At 47.4% G+C, this 19746-nt stretch overlaps 1 protein-coding gene across 5 annotated transcripts in view; it reads left to right on the top strand.

The window, feature by feature from the left end:
- The window catches only part of RNF220 (ring finger protein 220), a 221567-nt gene that overhangs the window by 160350 nt on the left and 41471 nt on the right, over nt 1-19746 (top strand). For 3 of the 5 annotated variants that reach the window (XM_086617583.1, XM_086617584.1, XM_086617585.1), the window contains 4 exons: nt 903-998; nt 5258-5300; nt 13360-13481; nt 14270-14402. In XM_086617583.1, the coding sequence (XP_086473709.1) occupies nt 903-998; nt 5258-5300; nt 13360-13481; nt 14270-14402 (394 nt within the window). Of the gene's footprint in view, nt 1-902; nt 999-5013; nt 5062-5257; nt 5301-13359; nt 13482-14269; nt 14403-19746 lie in introns of those variants that run through there. The other 2 variants (XM_086617586.1, XM_086617587.1) reach the window with 2 other exon arrangements.

Here is a 19746-nt window from a genome sequence, read left to right on the forward strand (position 1 = left end):
ACCACACTTGACCTGTCCAATTCAGATGATATCTACACTTCCTTTCGCAAACATACACATCTCCGAGCAGTCATTTATTGTCAAATCTTGCCAGCTGATTCTCAGAAACAAACATCTGGAGAGCTGCATTTCCACTGTACATTTTTTTACAGTGTGTCAGGCTATATTTAGCATAGTTTAGCTAATTTATATTTTACATTAGAATTTTAAATTGCATTTTTCCCTCAAACTCTTCTAATAATAAAGTTCACTTGCAACTCAGCATGTATTTTTTTAGATGCTGTCAAACTCCCACAGTAATTTTCCTGCTAGAGTTCACTGTGTGTAGAATTTAGACTTAGCTACTATTGACTTGAAGTTTATCAGTGATTTCTTGGGTCTCAAATATCACTGATCTTTTTAACCTTCTAAAAAACCCTTTTTTTCTCTGCTGCTTATTAAAATAAATAGCATCATTACGGAGGGAAGAGGTAGTTGCACTGCAAAGGTGCTGAGAGCTTCAGTGCCGTTTACAAAGCTATTGAGAGATTTAGTGGCACTTAGAGGGGCGGACGAGGGCACGTCAGCACGGCTCCACGTCAGCACGCCTTCGCCTCACCCTGCGAATTTCTGGTGTGGTCCTCACACATCATTTCCAGCAGGGACTGGTTCTGCCCCCAGCCACTGGATCTGGCGACAAAATGACCGTCCCTTTGTTGCCTGATGCATTTGCACTTTGCCAGCCCCTGCAGCCTGGTCCCCTCGTGGGGCAGGGTCCCACAAGAAGAGCAGAGCCAGCCCCACAGCCCTGCAGTACGTCCCAGCGCAGCCCTGCAGCCACTCTCCGTGGCTTTGAGGACAGCTTAGCGAGGGGCAGGGAGCTTGGCGACGCTCACAGCATGAATTTCTCCTTTCTCTTGCAGTCAATTTTGTTGTCGGCCTCAATCAAGCGGGAAGGAGATTCTCCGACAGCATCACCGCACTCCTCAGATGACATCCATCACTCGGACAGATACCAGGTAAGCAGGCGGATGCCATCGCTGGTCTCAGCCTTAGGCAGGGAGCCAGCTTGCCCCAGCACTCACAGCTCTCTGTGCGTGAGAGCCCGGCTCTCAGCGCCACACCGGTGCCCCAGCTCGCCTGCCTGCAGCGTGGGGACGTGATCACTTGGTCCCGCGCACGGCGATGAAGGCGTGCTTTTGTCTGCAGAGTCCTCCCAGCTCTGACTTTAAACCGCAGCTGTGCAAAACTGCTCTACGTCTTTGTAGAGGTTTCTGTTGCATTATATTCATCACTTCGGTCGTTGCCATGGCTGTGTTTGTCACTAACTTACCCTGTGCCACTGGGAAATTTTCAGAGAAGGGATTTTTTTTTTTTTGTAAAACAGTGAATGATGTCAGCCAGCAGCAGGCCAAAATTCTCCATTTCACTGGTGTGATGCTGCCCAGCAAACTGACTTGTGACTCCTACCCAAAACAGAAATGGTTTTGGACCATCCACAACCATGCCAGCATGTTTTACAAAACACCCTCTGCCCAGAGGAGCAGCAGGTCTGGGCTTGTGATGCAACGAGTAAAAGTTGAGGGAGATACAGCAAGCAAAGAGGAGAAAGGCAACGGCACAAGCACAGCTTTGCTTGTTGTAAGTCTGTCTGTATTTCTGGGGCAGGCTGGCACACTTGACTCCAACTCAACACACATCCACACTGTTTGGCTGCAAACCTGCGCTCAGCCACTGGCTTCAAGTAAGCTCCGAAAGGCAGCAGATAAATTAATGGTGGTCTTCAGCACAGATCCAAGCGTGCCTCTGCCTGCCATGTGGACAGGCTGGGTGGGCACTGGCTGTACCAGCTTGGCAGACGCCCATCACCCTGTATCCTACAGCACTCTGCAGTGATACGCTGTGCCCAGAGTTAGGCAGACGGTCAGGTGTTCCTGCATCAGCTGCTTCGCATGTGCCAGGTCTGCGCTTGGATCTGCAGAGGGAGAGGATGATGACCAGTGCTGGGGGTCTAACCAAGCAGCCCCAGTTAAAGCTGGTGTTCCTCAAGATAGGTCCTATTAGTAGCAGATTTGTACATTTGTTGCCCATTATTCTCTCCTCTGTCCTGTTTATTGGTTATATTATCAAAATCAGGCCAGATCCTCCATTGTTTGACACATATTCCTATGTAGCCCTCAGTTATAACTTGGCGTCACGTCACAAGTCACTTTACCCTTGCATGAATGATGAGACTTGGTACAAAGAAAGAGAAATGAAACCCTGCAGAAGACACAGAAATGCCTGGTTCAGGTAGTCCCACTCTCTTTCCTGCCTAGCTGATAAATAAATCATGCTCTTTCCAAAAGGGCATGGAAGATACTTTTGCCGTGGCCTCCTTTGTTGGAGAACACCCCTCCCTTCCTGCTGCTCCAGACTTCAGTCTCAGTGAAATTGGTGGTCCCTTGCAGTCCTCCATTCCTATAAATTTTTATTATGTCATACTTGAGGACAAATATTCTCAGCAGCAGCCCCCTCTGTGCTGAGTCTAGCTAGTCTTTAATGTGTTTTAAGTTTGTGAGTGTATTTTATGGAGGGTTGCAGCCCTTAATGCAAATGTGTAATGGGAGTTGTAAGTCTGCAGTGCAGGGAGAAAAGACCTCTGGGGACTGATTTTCATTTACGCTTGCGCTGGCTGCATTATGCTGCTCCAGCAGTGTAAAGGGACCTCGGAGTGGGTGCCAGGGTTTTGTAAAGCCTCAGTGTATCCTTAATGAAGCCACAATAGGAATGAGAAGTCAGTCTTCCTGGCTTACCAAGTAAAATGCTCAGGAAGCAGAGCAGAAGACTCTCATGGTGGTGACTTAAAGGGCTGCAAAATTCAGTTTTCCATATGCAGAGGTGTGCTGGAATTATGAATGTCCCTTTTGTTATCTGTGATCTAATGGTGAATATACAGTGTATTAGTAACATGCTAGAACGTGAGTTACCGACATATAGGTTTTCAGAATTCCTGGGGCTCGGTTTTCTTAGTCTTCGTGCTTATTTACTATGGGGATATTTAGGGAAGAAGGAGATTTATGAATAGGAGACTACAGGAATATGGGCTTGCACAGCACTTGTGCTGCTTGCATTGCTTCCCATGCTGAAAGGGAGCTGCAGTGGAGGCGGTGGGGTGGCTCCGGGATGCGGGGAGGGGAAGTTCCTCTGCCTTCCTTCTGCCAAGCCTGGTTGCTGGAGTTTGGTACGTGGACTCTGATCGGACCGAGGTGGTGGCAGCTGGTGTAGTACAGGACCTTGTGGTACGGGTCAGTGGTGGGTGCTCCTCTGAGACACAGTATGTTCTGTCAGCTGGGGCTTTTCCTGAGCTCCAAGTGAAAATAAAGCCATTTTAGTTAGATTTATATACAACCCTTCCTCAAGTCCCAAGTGGAAAAATCAACAGCAAATTATAAATCATTCACCACACTCTAAAGATAACATTTCAGGCTCAGAAGGAGACCACCTTGTGTGGGTCAATTAAGCCCACAGAATATTTGTGGTTGAATAACATGTGGAGTAAGTATGACTGAAAGCCTAAAATCCTTGTCCAGGAAAGGCTCACCTCTCTCCACCTGAGCTCAGCGGCGAGTGTGCCTCCTGAAAGACAGCTTAATTAATTAAAAAGGTAAAACCTACAATCAGCAGCTTTGATTTTGTAAGTAAGCACATGTATGAGAACACAGCTGTGTTTCAGCTTGCAGACAGAGCTGGGACGTACGATGCCGGTCAGCACTGCACAAAGCTCACCAGCCAGCACCTGACCTTGCTAACTGCCCATCATCTTCCGAGACAGCAAAATGTATTGGGATTTTTTTTGTTTCCCTCTGAAGGAGAAGCAGATTGTCAGTAGCCAGAGCGAAGACCCAAAATGTAGGTTCGATTCCGAGAAATAAAGCCTGGGAGTCTGCAGAGAGGGGAACAAACAAGATTTGTGTGCATAGGGGCCTGTGCTGCCCGATTTCTAGCCCCTAGCTCCATCCTGCCCTCAGGCTGGTCCACTGGAGCCATCCCCACCACAGCTGCGGGGCGGCAGCGCTCTGCCTGCAGCCCGAGTGCCCCCACACCCGAGGCACGGGCCGCGTCTCCTTGGAAAGGTTTCAGAGCCCCGGAACTGAGGCGGGTGCCATTGGGCCGGGCCGGGGTGCCCAGTCCAGCCCTGGCAGACGCAGCTGGTGTTGGCACTGGGGCTGCGCTCAGCCCGCAGGACGGGCCAGAATTCTGCAGCTCCTCTCCCCAGGCCGGTGCCCGAGGGGCCAGGTCAGGCAGGGCCCAGGAGGAGCCCTCGGGGCTCCACGGCCGCCAGGGCTGGGCAGGGAACATGGAGGGGCTTCTGGCCCCCATTGGCCACGTGCCTTTGCTTCTAGTTACCCCCTGGGCCCTGATTGGCCAGGCGCCCTTGGGCCCCCAATCCCTAATTGGGCAAGAGAAGTTGGAGAGCGGTTGCCCTTGGTGCAGGATTGGCCAGCAGCTTTGGGTTACAGTTGGCTCAGTGTCTTGATTGGCCAGTGCTACTGAGCCTACAGGATGCTCAATCTTTATTGGGCAGGGAAACCTGCACCCAGTTGCTCCTGGTCTTTGATTGGCCATCTGCCCTCGTGTTCCAGTTGCCCCTGGGCCCTGATTGGTCATGTGCGTTTGTGTTCCTGTGGCTCCTGATTTCTGATTGGCCAGGAACTCGGCTCCCTGTTACTTCTGATCCCTGATTGGCCAGGCGCCACTGGATTCCAGCCATCCCTGGGCCCTGATTCGCCGGGGCTCGCTGGGCCCTGCTGCCGCCTGTCGGTTGCCATGGGAACTTCCTCCTCTCGCGCCTCTCCCCGCCGGTTTCCTGGTGAACTTTCACCCGCTCGGCGGCGGGTCACATGACCGAGGCCAACATGGCGGCGGCCGCTGGGGGCTGATCGGCGGCGCCCGCCGGGCCGCGCCGTATCCGCCCGCATCCCGGGCCGCGCGGGGGGGTCCGCCCCGGGGCCCGCCGCCCCGCTGCCCGGCCGGCCGCCCGCTGCGCCCGCGGCTATGCAGAGCAGCAGGAGGGGGCCCGGTGGCGGGGGCCGGGAAGAGGTGAGTGTGGGGCGGGGGGGGGGGGGGCGCCGAGGGGTGCGCAGGCCCGTGGCCGGTGCGCGGTCCCAATGGCGCGCGGGGCGGGGGGGGCCGCGCCGCGCCGCGCACGGCCGTGTTTACCGGGGAGGAGGGCGAGTTGTTTACATCCGTCGCCTGCGGGCCCTGACACTTCTCCGCTCCTGTCTCCCCTCTGCAGACCTTCCTGCGGGTGCGAGCGAACCGGCAGACCCGGCTGAACGGTGAGTGCGGTCCCGCGCGGTGCCCCGGGCTGCCCCCGCCCCGCCGAGCCTCCTCCCGCGCTTCCCTCTTCCCGGAAAACTTTCCGGAGTTGGGCCGAGTCGTGTGAACCCCTGGCAGGCCGGGAGCTGCGACGTGCCGCCGGTGGGGTGCGGAGTGTGTTGGGGTGAAACCCTCCGCGCTCATCCCGAGGTTCCTCGGGGGGCAGTTCCCACCGCCGGGATCCCACCGGCGAGTTCCTGAGTAGGCCCTGAATGCCGTGTTTTAAATTACGGGGCCGGGCTGCGGTGCCGCCGCGGCTCACATGGCAGAATCTTGCAGTAAACTTTCAAACCAGCAGTCTGAGCGGCCGTGCATCTGACGTCATGTGTGGTTGGGGCTTTTTTTCTCTCAAACCCACAGATGCTGCTGCGTTACTTTTATTCTTGTATCTCTGCGTGTTCCTAACAAAAGTGAACAAATGTTTCTAGTGAAAAATGGTGTGGTATTTCAAAACCAAATAAATCAGAGGTCTCTTTTTTTTTTCCCAGAGAAAGTCCCATCTCTCTGTCTGTAAATCCGAAAGAAAAAAATTAAAGTACACTTCTTTGGCTCAGGCGAAAAAAAAGTTGAAACTGTTTTCTCAAAGTTCAGAGAAATCAGAATTTACCATTTAAATAGTCACAATATTCTGTGATCTGATTTTGTATTGCTTATAGCTGCTCTAATATGTACCGTTTAGTCAAAATCTGGTTGTTCGGGCTATCGGGAGGCTTGTTAATTTTGAGCTTCCTGCTGTGATAGTTGGAGATAACACCAGTGACGTCGTGCTGGTGCAGTAAGATAGAGATACCCTAAGAAAATAGCAAAACGCTTTAGAGTGTACTGATGCCGAAATTGCTTGAATTTGAAGTAGTCCATGTTCAGCATAGTCTTAAGCAAATAGCAGTGTTTTTAAGTTACTGACCCAATATCTTTGTTAAGTTACACATAACTGAATTCGGAGGTAGCTTGGAGATTTTTAAATTCCAACCCTAAGGGCCAAAAACCCATGAACTGTTGAAAGTCCGTTAAGTCGTACAACAAAGAGATGAGTTACTTTGCACCAATTACAGGTAACTGCTGGCAGGTGTGCTCACATCTGCACTCCTGGATGAGTGCAGTGAGCTGCCAGCATTGACAGGTAGACCCTTTTCCTGACACAGAGACTTCAGATGGCTGAAGTGCACTGAGGTATATCTCTCAGTGACTTGTTTTGTATGACAGAGGTCTCTGGAGTCAGTGATGTCAAACTGTTTCTTTGTCATTTTTGGATAGCTGAGGCTAAGCTCCCACCTTCCACCTTTTTTCAGGCCAACAATGTGCAGTTACCTTATTTTAAATTTAAAAAAAAAGGTCTGAGCCAGGCTTGTGAGGTTCTTGGTGTTGTGGAGTCCTTCAGCATGAATGAAAGCTCTTGATGACAGCATGCTCAGCTGAACTGGCTCAGTAGTGTTTTATGCTTTTGACTTTAGCTCGAAGTAGGGCTGCAGCACAGTCTGTGTAGACTGCCATCTAGGAACTCCCTTTGGGCCCTGGTCTTGTGAACGTGGTTAATAACCCTGGTTTTGTGAACGTGGACTCATCATCTAAAGGGAGGCTGGTAATTTTGTACAGCATTCACGTTATTTTTGCCAAACCTTTTACTCTTTTTGAGGTACAGTGAGCACAAGTAACAGCCATATTCCAAATGAGGACGTTTAGTTAATTTATATAATGAGTTATAACACTGGTATTCCCTTATAACACTGGCATTCCCTGTCTGTTCTGTGATACACGGTAACAGTACTAGGTCCAGACGTTAGGCAGCCGGATGCAGAAATATTAGCTGAAGTGCTTTGGCTTTGAGTCACAAAGAACGTCAAACTAGAGCAGAACTGGTTCCTCCTGACATTAGCTTTTTATGACTCTGATTGCTACTGTTCCCATACCTGTAGTGATGCCTGGTTCAGTCCTACACTGTTAGATTAGCGTCCAGCTGGACGGTTGGGTAGGTCATGCTGCTCCTTTCTATGCGTGTGGCTTTATATTTGTGACCGCTGAGCTCCCTGCTTGCTTGTTTCTTCCTCCGCGTTTGTTTGCACTAAAATAACTTTCTGGTATTTGTAAGCTTTGCCGCATTATTGTTAAACAGTTATGTAAGCCGTATTGCTGCAGAGAGAGAACATTTGAGTGTTTTGGGGGGGAAAAAAATGCCTATTTTCTATATCTCGTGTTTTAATGAGCTTCTAATCAAACATGCAGCTTTATATCTTGCCTTGCGAGAATGGTTTCCTTATCCCCATTAGTTTACATGGACAGATCCTACGTAATTTCTGTCAAAAGGCATCTGAATTTTGTTTCGTATTCTTACTGCCGCACTGAAGAAACTTAGGATATAGAAAGTGCACTCTACCTGTCAAAGAAAAATCTATTTCATTTGGGTTTATTATGTTTTAGGTGTACTTTCCAATATTGTTGTAACCAGTTTATCTTAGTTATCTCTGTCAAGCTTCTTACCAGCTGAGTGCCAGAATCGCTTCTGGAATCTCCTCCCATTAAAAGGAGCCCACAGTGTTTGCTCTTCTTCCACATAGTCCTTGACTCAAATCTCAGCTGCTCCGGTTCTTTGTGCCCCAGTCCTGTCGCATCTCCTCGATGTGTTCCATCCTGTTGTGGTCACTTGGGAGAGTGCAACCAAGAGCTAAGGAAAGAGAAGGCAGAGAGGGAGGTGTCTTCTGTGAGCTCCTGTTGGCCTGACTGCAACATGCTTAGGTCCTGATAGTTACACTGCTCACAGGCACCTGACAGTCCAGAATTTTAATTCTGTAAGTAAAACCTTTGGCTTAAATTGAACTGTAAGTAAAGCGAATGCGTTTGTAAGCTCTGGAGCAGGAGATTAATGTTCTGCCTGTTAGGCTGTCGGTTGAGTATTTGTATCTGAACTTCCCTGTCAGCCTCAGCGAGTTAATCCCGCACCTCTCACCTGTGCTAAACCACTTTGCAGAGGTTGTGTCCTTGTGAACCCAGGAGTATGAGGTGCTGATTCCTGATGAACCCATGTGATAAAGAAGGCATTTCTTTCATTTGCCTTATTTCCAGTGTTGCCAAACTGGAAACTTTAAGTCACCCTGTAAATTTATGCTTACTGAGTTTAGCAGGGCAGGTTAGGTAGTCGTTCCAAATTAGAGGCACAAAGTTATGGGTTAGTGTGTCAGAACATGGATTCAGCAAGGTTAAGTATGTGCCAACCTCAGAGAACAGTGTCAGATTGAAGGTTGCTGAAAATCATCTCCGTGGAAATTTGGCCATGCAAATGTGAAAGCCTCACTGAGACCCTTCTGTGAATTTGGCCCTTAATGTTCTGTCTCAGGCAGATGAGCAGCAAATCCTACATAAGATCTGAAACATCCTTGACCATCTGTTTTCTTGCTTTACCTTGTTCTTGAGACGACTTTTTGTGCTCTGTCGTTGCTGCCTTTGTTCTCTTGGATCAGGTGCTGTTGGATAAGTTGATCAGCCACAGAAGCTTTCTGTGATAGGTCTAACAAAGTATAACCGCTCTTCGAGACTCCTCTAGTAGATTTGCCGAGAGCAGGTGCTAACCCCTGTGCTTGAATAGCTTTGATTCATATTTAGGGGTATTTGCAAAGTTGGCATTCTCAGTAGAGTTGTAAAGTAGGCCCTTACAAAGCTCCTTTTGCACCTGCTTGAGAAGCTGATTCCTGTATTGGTGGTGACCGTAAGCCTGCCTCTGTGGACAGACCTCCATGGAGGTGGGGACCGTGCAGTTTGTTTTTGAACCACCACCAGCAGCACGTCGTGTGCTTTTGTATCTGGTGGGTGGGGGAGAAATAAAGCTAGATGATTTTCACTGGAAAGGAGACAAAAATCTTTCCACTTAATTTGATTGGCCTGCCATTGCAGGAGCTGCTAATGATGTCTGCATGGGACTCGGGGGACCACTCAAGCTGGTGGAGGGAATCATAAGAGATATTGCTAGTAACTTAATCATCTCCTTTGATGCTGCGGTAGAGGTTTGTCTAGTGTCCACTGCTGGATGCTATGTAAGAGCACTTCTGCAGTAATTAGTGCCCTGTCCTGAAGGTGGATTTTTGCTTGGGGAAGGGAGTACCAGTGAAAACTAAAACCCATTAGCTTTTCTCTTAGGAAGTTTTGCTGGGCTAGAGAATAACATGATCTTTAGGCATTAATAAGCCTTAGCCTTGATGAGGAGAGCCTGTTGTGAGAAAAAGTCCTCAATATTTTCTGCCCATAAGGCAGCAGTGTCTGTGGATAGGGGTGGGCTGGCTCCTTCTCTCTGCACCCGTGGGAAAGCAGGGGTCTATGTACCTTCAGCAGTAGAAGCTTTGTCAAGTGCAGTTTGGCTCCTGCTCTAGTGAAAGCAGCTTCTCACCTTGTGTAGTCCCAAAAGACCCTGTATTAGGGAAGGGAAGAGCAGCTCACTTAGCATAGCTCTGAAGTTAAGTCAGAGACTGTAACTGAGACCCCAGCCCTTGCAGAGGGTCCCAGTTCTTGCTCACCTCCATGTGCTACTTTCTCATGCATGTATTCTGTGGCCACTTAAACTCCCTGGGTGCCCTATGGTTTAGTGTAACCTGAGGGAGAACATGCACATGCAGCAGGAGCGGTGTGTAGGGTAATGCACATCTGTTAAAAGTGAGGCCTCAAAGGTGCTGGAAGCCCTCTGATAGCCTAATAATAATTATTAATGCTAGTAAAAATTAGTGAACTCCTCACCTCCTGGCAGAAGGCTGCAATAACAACTACAGAGTCTTTGTTCAGTCAGAGATAAGAACAGATCAGCCTTGTGCAAAAACCTCCTTTCCTGAGCTCTATCCTCTTCTTGCATCCAGTCCTCTGCTGGCTGCGTTTTTATCTTCCTGAATTACAACAGGGAATGGCTTTTTTTTTTCCTCCCATGCTCCTGTGACAGGAGCGAGGGGGAGAGGGATTAGTGAGCTAATTAGAAATGATCGCATCTATCAACACTAATTAACAATCCTGTGGTCTCACTCGCATGTTCTTTTGAGCCGCTCCCCTTCGGGACAGCACCACAATCACCCCCTGCCTTTGGGGCTGCTCCGTCCCTTCTGCGCTGATTGGAAGTGATAGCTGGACTGTGTGTCGTGTCGGGTAGGGACAGCGCTGTGTGGGATGTGCTTCTTGGGCTGCAGCATTCTCTTTTGGTTTCTGCTGTCACCAGGGGCACCCTGGGCCTCCGTGGGCACAACGCTGCCGCTGCTAATGACCACAGAATGAAAATGGCAGGGGGATTTGTTTTCAACACCTCTTTCTTCTAGTGGCTGTTTCACTTGTGGCACTAGAACTTAAAGGGCTGCTTCTCGGTGGGGCTAAAGGAGCCAAGATAGGGCTGTCTGCTGAGTCTAGCGTGGAGCTGGAGCAGGGTGAGGTTCTGTTCACAGCCCTGCGCTAACACCTCAACAGCAGATCAGGTGCTTGGTTTGGCAGAATGGTCCCAAGAATTCATCAGTGAAAGACCTGAAAAAGTTGTCTTCCTTTTATCATTGGTACAGTGCATGGACTGGAGGATGACGGTGAAAAAGTTAAAAATACTAATAAACTTGCCAGGCAGATTGGCTTGGCCGAGTTGATTGGCCACAGGGAGTCCTACCAGAATAATTAAACTGCTCCTTCCCTACATTTCTGTGTTTAAAAATAGGATGAGGTGAGAGGAAGATGTGTCTGCGATCAGGATAGAGACGATTTCGTTCCTGTGTTTTTCTCCGGTCAGATAGGTGTTTGCTGGAGAATGCTGAAGTTGTGTCTGATTCCAGCCCCCTCCCCTGTTTTGTGCTGGCTCCGCATAGCTAGCGAGGCAAGGAAGGAGCATCCTAAACTTGTGCGGAAGAGCCATACTGGAGGATATAGGAATTCACTAAACCAGAACTTCAGAAGTCTCTTGTGCACTGAAGTACAAACCAGATAGAGCATGGCTTAACTCTGACTGCTTCTGGTAATAGGGCTGGATGATGTCGAAGAGGGAGGAGGGATAGCATTTTGGGGTTCAGGAAGGGGAGAGAACACGGAAGATGTGCTGAGAGTCATTGTTTTATTTAAAAGTGGAACGTAATTCATCTGGGCACAATGAAATTAGCAGTAACACTTCATGATGTGTGCTTCTGTATTGACTGCAAGTCAAGCAGTTTCCCTCCTGAAGTAGAAGCTGACAATATAGATAAAATAAAAGATTTAAGCAGACAGAATAGAAGGGAAACTATTAAAATATCCCACTAGGAATACTGAAGTACCTGAAGCATGTGGAGAGGCAGGTGAGCTGCGGAGTTGTCAGTGTCATGTACCCAACACAAAAGAGGGTTGTGGAGCTTCAGCAGATGAAATTTAGATGACTGATGAAAGTGGCGTGTGTTTACTTGACAGTCTCTGTTGTTCGAAGTGCCAGGTCTCAAAAACACTCTCATCATGGTCTCAAGTTGCTGTCTGTTATTCTAGGAATGTCACATTTGCAGAAGCCTTTTCATGATGCCAGGAGGGAAGCTTTGTTTTGGAGGGAATTTTCCTACCAATCTGTCTTGTTTGGTGAGGAAAAGCAATGCCCAGGGAATAATTCGAAGCTGCCTTAATCCTTGAGCATCACAGAGTGTAGAGGATGCTGAATATTCCTAATTCTGGATTGTGGGAAAGTATATCCTATCCTAACCCAGAGAGTCTTGAGTCCAGGGAAGCCAACAAGAAAGCCCTGAAAGAGGCCTTTCAGGTCTGCGTTGGTGTGTTCAGATCCAACTTTAGTGCCTCCACATCACCAAGTGAGTTTTAAACTGATGCGCTTTAGAAAGCGATTGACAGAAACTTTCCTGTACCTCGGTCCTTCTCTTCCTGGCATTCCATCAGCTTTCTCTGACTCGGCTGCAGGGAGCTGTTGATCCGACAATATTCAGGCATGAAGGCTTTCAGAACGTGCTGCAGTGCTCACAATGTCAGTAACGATTTCTGGCTAACACAGCTTTTTGGTGGTGTCATCTCTCATTATCACATGGGCTTTCCTTGGGTTTTCCCTTGTCTCTCATTCAGAATTTTGACCTTCCTTATTAATTAAACAGTGACTTTCCTGCAGCCATGATTGAGTTATTCAGTAATACCTGCCTAAAGCCATCATAATAAAGGAAGTTCTTTTTAATGCAAAGGATTTGGTTCCAGATGTTTTGATCACATTAAACCATGGCTCAGATTAACCAGAGATTGGATTAAGCAACAGGCTACCTTGGCTGCTTTTTTCTAATCTTCATGGTTCCTAACATGTTTGTTTCCCAGAGCATACCCTCAAGAAAGCAATGTAGCCTCCAGTTTTCCTCTACATGAAAACAGTGAAATAAAAACGAGAGAGCCAGAAGCTATCTCGCGTAGATGCCGTGTTTTTCACAGCAAAGATCTGTCCTCTCCATAGGTGTTACCTGCTGCTAAGATTTGTTTGTGATGTTGTGGGAAGGAATTATTCAGAGTGTAAAGGAGGTTCCTGGAAGTGACTGTTATATACTTTGTACAAGGCATCTTGGGTGCTACATCTTCCTTCTACTGTCTAAGCAAGATCCTGTGTAGGGAATAGATGTGTTAGTGGATGAGTCTCGGGCTTAGAAGGCAAAATCCAGAACAGGATTCAGTGGCTTGATCGCTTCACTTTTGTTTGAAAACAATTTCAGACTTCCAAGAGAAAGTATTTAACCATTTTAATAACTTACATGGGGATGTGCAGCAGATATTCCCTCTCCTACTTATTAAATCATGAGTAGCTGCCTTTCTACAGTCAGGCTGTACTCAGCCACAGGTTACAGGTTTAATCTGGAAAGTGCTAAGTAACAGTCTCTTTACTGCTTATGGGGGATCAGAATGGGGAGTTGCAATGGGATTTTCTGGTGTGAAATCTTACCATGTCTGCCAAGGGTTTATTATTTGGAGCTGAGCAAACAGAGGGAAGAGTGGATCTACAAACTTGACATGTCTTCCTATTTTTTTTTTTTTTTTTTGTGTGTGTGTGTGTTTTCTTTCCCTGGTTTCTCCATGCAGCTCGGATTGGAAAAATGAAACGGAGGAAGCAAGACGAAGGGCAGGTATGTCCCCTCTGCAGCCGACCTCTGTCAGGATCCGAGGAGGAGATGAGTAGGCATGTGGAACAATGCCTTGCAAAGGTAGAGGCGCAGCAGGATCACCAGCTGCCATTCCCTTCTCCCTACTCCCAGCTTTGTCTGCAGTTGACCTAACATGGGGCAAAAACTAACATTGCTGAGCTTGCAGGCAATGCTAACTATGTCTCCCTAGGATCTGTAGTCACTTCTTGCTGTCTTGGAAGGTGGATTCTTCTGGATTTTTCTTTTGTGTTGCATTAGTAACTTTTTTACTTCATGCACCCTTTTGCGGTTACCTAAGTCTAAGTTGTAGACTGTAAAGGTAGAGCTATTGAAGTTTATGAAGCCTTTTGTAGGACTTCATGCTTCTTAAGTAATGCAGCAAAAAGAGTTATTTCTGATCTCTGCCTTTGACAACATTAGAATTACTTTTTGTTGAGTTCTTTTGTAACAGATTGGCATTTGTAAATGTCACATGACCATCTTACCCCAGGAGGTGCATTTGAACAGAAGCATTCTCTTGCTGTTCATCCCAAAGACAGGAAGGAAAAAGGAGGAACAAGCCCTCCTGCACACCAGCATTGCAGGAACCAGAGCTTAAATTTCCGTGTGTAAAAATGATGAACCTTGCCACTCATTTTGGTCTTAAGATTGTAAAGTTCTTCCAGCATCCATTTACTTCTAGATTTAGATCACTGGGAATGGGGGCGGGAGTAGATGCTGCTGTCCGCTCTATACTTAGCTGTCCTGATAACGGTCCAGCTTTTCCTTCTCCATCCCACCCTGAGTTATTGATCCCAAAGAGCTGTTTCATGCATCTCAACGCTCTGCCCCTGCTTTACCTTGTGCAGAGAGAAGGTTCATGCATGACTGAGGATGACTCTGTGGACATCGAGAACGAGAACGGCAACCGCTTTGAGGAGTACGAATGGTGCGGGCAGAAGAGGATACGGGCGACTACTCTCCTGGAGGGAGGATTTCGAGGTGCGCCAGTGTTTTGGGGGCCCTTGTAAATCATTCTGCTGTAGGAGTTGATCATTGTCTTACCTTTAAAGGGAGGGACCTGGAGATCTGCCTTTCACAAAGGGCAGGATCTTCAGCTTTTGCCTGAATGTAAAGTGATTTCAGCTGTCTGTCTCTCTTGAATGATGAGAGTCAAAATTCGTGCAAATCTGGAACAAAAGCACGGTGTTATTTCTTGCTTGGGAAATGCGGCTAAAGAGGGAATGAGTAGGAATGGGCAGAGTGAGGAGATCATTTGGGGAAAATAGCTTTTTATATGTTACACATAGTAAGAAATACATGGAAATATGCGAAGAGAGGGAAATAGAAATGAAATTGTAAAAATTCCCAGCCTGGAGTGACGAAAGCTGGTGTATCAGCCTCCGGTGATGCATTGAAGGTGACAGCTAAGTTGCTTTAGCACCTGCATAAAATATTAAAGGGCCGGTTGTGCATTTATCACTCCATCCCTTTTAAGGTTGATAAATGAGAATCCAGGAACCTGCTCTGCACCTCCAGCACTGCAAGCCCTTAGGGCTCCCAGACAAACACATTTTATTTTTCCTCCTTCTTTTGCTCCTTCCCCTGTGACGGGGAAATCAGTTACTGAGGAGAGAGTGAGTTATGGCAAAATTTGACCTCTCCTGAGCTTTATTGGCGAATGTAATTTTAGCTAGAAACCTGGCCCCTTTCTTACACTCAGCCCTTTGGCCTCGAAGAGGAGGATTTGCTAAACTGTTCGTTGGCATGAACCTCTGGCACTAAGGAGAGTCTCTTGCAAGCAATCCACGTAGAGCATGCCTAATGAGAGGAGGAATGCTGGCTCCCTCCGCTCAATAAAGAGGATGGGATGTGATCTCTTCTTATATCAGCTTGGATTTTAATTTAAAATATCTCAGGGGGAAAGGTTACTATGTAAGCAAGTTGGACTTAACAGCCAGCCGTGTGCTCGTTGACAGCCCGGCACTCCTGATCTGCTCCTACCTAGCTCTGAAATGAAATTGTAGCTGGGTTGTAGCAGAGCAGATGATCAGGAGCACAGAGGTGAAGGAGCAGTGTCTTTGGGTTTTAAAGGGTACCCAGTGAGGCTCACCCTGTCGCTTCCTGTGTCTGTAGCCTTACCTGCCTCAACATTTTTTGTGCCCACATGATGAGTTGAGTCTGTGCATGATTCCAGGCACAGGTCTGATGAGACCATGCAGGACTTGAGGCTGTGTTTATGTAGTATAGTTACTACAATCCGTAGCGGGGAACTGTGGGATGTCTGTGTGCCTCTATCATTGTCGCTGCTAGTCCTGATTAGAAAAAGCTACTCAGTTTATTTCTGCTGTTTTTTTGTGCTTGCGTAGTTTCTTCCTTCACTCCCACTGAACACCTGCATTTGAGGAGAGCGCAATCTTCTGCTTCCTTTGGTATGGACATTGTGCTGTCTTTACCTGGTTAATACTCTCAGGTGTTTTTGAGTTAACTCACTGAAGTGAGGTCTGAACCTTTCATACTGCTTTAGTCATGTGGAGACTCTCTTTCTAATGAGGCTTCAGGTGAACAGAATGTTTGTAATTGATGTGATTAGGCTGTGTAAATGCAAAGTACTTGCTCATTGTTGCATTTTATTCCTTATTTTAAGGAATTCTCACATGTTAGTTTGTTATATATATATCAGCTGCTTTCCTCCACCAGAGGTTAGACAGATTCTAGCAACAGTCAGGGTTGCACCCCCTGCTAGATGGCTGCACATACATGGACAGGTACTTCTGTATTTATATATTCATACTTAGAAATAACCTTTTTTCCATCAGGAAGTAGTAAGTTCCATCTCTTCTTTCCTTTTTAAGACCTCCATGACACCTTCAAAACTGTTTGATTACATGAACAGATCCAGCAAAGGATCCAAAGAGGAGGAGAAGAGTAGAACACAACTAGATGAGGTTCTAAAACTCTCCATAATTACCCTGATGGGAAGGCTTTTGGATTAGACTCCTTCCCTCTGTAGTGCTGGATGAAAGGTGTTCGTAGATCAGCTCGCAAGGACAGGAACCTCCCTGTAGCATTTGTGATGAGGAGCATCCTTTCTGTGCGGCTCTTGGTGGCAGAGCCACTGCTGAAGAAATAACTCCACTGGAGCAGCTGGCGAGTCCCTAGCACATGAGCTTCTCGCTGCCCTTCCTCCTCTGGAGCACGTCTCTGCTGGCAGCTGGATTCAACAGCTGCCATGCTCCTCTAGAGGGGTGTCCTTCCCTAAACAGGGGAACTTTTTGCTACCAGCTTTCTGCCTAGTGTTTTGGGATGACCAGATAATATATCTGCAGGATGCCTACATACTCTGTGCAAGAAGTTTCTGTAAAATTTGGGAAGCCAAAGCAAAGCTGGAATGATGTCCCATAGTTGGCTGATTGTATTTCTTTTTAATTTCATGCTCCTTTTTGTGGTTCTCATGATGTCTCTGGCTGCTGGTGTTCAGAGGTCTCCGTCAGCCAGGCCTGCTTTGTGCACTCTCAGGTAACCTTAAGGTGCCTGTCTTTTTCCTTTCTCTGCCAGTGTTGGCTCTTGCCCTGTTTTAGGGACAGAATTCTTTATTTAGAGCCCTGAAGCACAGCACAACGTTTTGGAGATGCTTTCCGGTGCTTGAAACTGCTTTGTCTGGAGTTGGCAAGGCCCTCGTTAACCCCCGTCACCCGAGGCTTTGTGTTTGGCTCTGTTCCCTTTGCTGAGAAGTAGCAGCGATGTGGAAATGGAAGGCCTTTCATAATGCCAGACAGCCTTTGCCAGGCTACAGGGATGTCGCCAGTGTCTAAAGAGATGACATGGGGAAATACATAAAACCGGAGGGGAAAATAAATGTCCGTGTGTCTCATTAATTTCAGTTTTAATGGTGTGTTGCTTTGAGGAGATGTCACAGCTGGGCGGAGGCAGGAGCAGGACGCTGTGGCCATTGTGTGGTGCGTGAGTCGGTCACACCATCAGGCAGCCTTACAGAAGTGACTCAAACTTAACACGAGTCCTGGCTTCTTCTTTTTATCATTTTTGGTTAATGGACAAAGTTCATATCACTCTTAAGGTGAGGAAAGCTCTTTGCTAATTATCTGAGAGATCCTGCCAGGTTCTCAGGTGGGGTAAGGTTGGGAGATAATGGGGTTTTTCTTCTCGAAAACAGAGAGGTCAGGGAAATTAACAGCCCTGCTCAGATTTTCTGGAAGGTTGTCTAATACTTAGGAGCAATCCCAGGCTGAAACTCTCACTTGTGTGGTTCCTAGGATGATGCTTTCCTGCTTCCAAAGTGCTTGCTGGGAAGGCTTGCTCCTCTTACCTGAGAGTCTGTCTTAGAAGGTGGAAATTCTTGTGTCTTCTGTGTTGATGTTACAGCTGCAAATCCCTGGTCAGATCTAGTGCAGTAGAGCCAAAGCACACCTTGTCCACCACAGCTTAGCATACTTGAGGCAGCAAGTGGAAAGAGCAGGAGATGGCAACAAGTAGCAATATGACATAACTGGGAAGTGCTGGGTTCAGTACGCTGTCGGGTTTGGTGAAGGCATTCAGTCAGGAATTTGGTACTTCTAGCGGTCCTCCTGGCTTCTTAAAGCATCATTTGCTATCACTTAATTTGTTTACCCAAAACTGGAAGAGTGCAGGAAGTAAGTGAAGATTTTGGCAATTATATAGTATTTGGAAACACTTTGCTTCAGCAGAAGTCCCGCCTGAAGTAGGAGTTTGTAGTAGGAGTTCTTGCTTCTGTTTCGGATGGGTGCAGAAGGCTACCAGCATGAAATATCAAGCGCTGTTTAAATCGAGTTCATGCCTCAAGGTGGAAAGCTATACAGATGTAATAATCAAGTATTTCCCTATCTTAGAACAGTGTCACAAGACTAAAATCTCTCTCGAAATACCTGAACGTTCAGTAACTGTCTGACCCTACGTCTCTGGATCATCCCTCTCCGAAGCTCTTTGTTGCAGGGGATTATTTCATGCCATCCAAAGATGTCAACGAGTTTCTCTGTTTAGGAAGGCAACAAGGCTTCACAAGTGAAAGCATCAAGTGGCTTGCTCTCTGCTGTGGGTTTTTTTTTTTTAACACTCAACATATTTGTAGCAATTCTTCTGTTCCTCTCCAGAATGGATGCACGTTACCCTCAGTGTTTACACTGTAAGGTTATCCCTTTAAAGAATTCCTGAGGGAAGTTCAAAAGGGTTTTTTTCTTTGAAAGATTCAGTGTCTCTTTTTGTGTGTATGTCTCTTACTTGAAAGAAGGAAAAGGGAGGGGGCGAGTGAAAAAAAAAAAGTGCTTTATCTGAAAAGAATCACATCAGTTTCGCACTGATAGAAGCTGCTGTCATCTCTTAAACGGCTTAGCACAGTCAAAAGGCAAGAGGACTTAAAACAGTGTCTTACACAGGGATCGATGGGTGGAACACGTAACTCGTAACTGGAAAAAAAAAAAAAAAAGCAGCACGTGGGGGGGGAGAGATAACGGTAACGATTGCATTGAGGGAAGCTTGAGGGAGGCTTGTTCTTTGTAACACAGCTTCAAAGGTGTCTGGACTAGTGCCTGAGCAAGCTGTCCTGTGAAGTCGCTGCCTCTGTAGGTCTAGGGAAGGCAGGGGAGATGCTTGCACCCTTCTGTTTCTCAGCAGATGGGACAAAGATTAGTAAATGCCAGGGTAGCAGCTCCCTTCTGCTACTTTGCATTTGAGGAGAGGCTTTTGCCACTTGGTCCTTCGCCGTCCGTTCCAGGCTTGTCCAGGAGAGGGGAAGGAGGCGAGCGGTGGACAGGGTGGTTGGGGAGATGGGGTGGGGGGACGGGATGTCAGTTTATCGATCGCACCTCAGTCAGGAGAGCTGCAGGCACAGTGCTCTGAGCACGAGCGGCAGCGTGCTTAATGTGATTGAAAGGCAGTTAAAATGGCGGTGACCTTTTCAGGGGGAATTAGATTGCCTGCCAAGAGTGGTTAGAGGGAGTGATAACGCCAGCTTGAGGAAGCTGTCCAGTCTGCTTCAAAGGGAGAGAGACAGAGACAGGGAGAGCAAGCTAGCAGCAAGTACCATTTAAAGCACAAACCACGCGGTCTGATAGAACAGAGATTGCTGTCCTCTTTAGATATGAAAGAATTGAAGAATTATAGCTAAGTTCTCTCCACCCGCCCTGTCCTCCTCTTCTTCTCTCCAGCTCCCCCACCAAAAAGCCTTCTTCGGGGCACATTAGTGATCTAGTCACCGCTACTTTTCTGGGTTTCTTTTCCTTTGGTAGATTGGTTGCATCAAAAATAACACAGAAGAGAGAAAGCCTTTGAAAATGTTAAAATGGAAAGCAGGGCATTTTCAGAGAAGGAC

Source organism: Tauraco erythrolophus, chromosome 10 (assembly GCF_009769465.1).
Source record: "Tauraco erythrolophus isolate bTauEry1 chromosome 10, bTauEry1.pri, whole genome shotgun sequence".
Lineage (NCBI taxonomy): Eukaryota > Metazoa > Chordata > Aves > Musophagiformes > Musophagidae > Tauraco > Tauraco erythrolophus.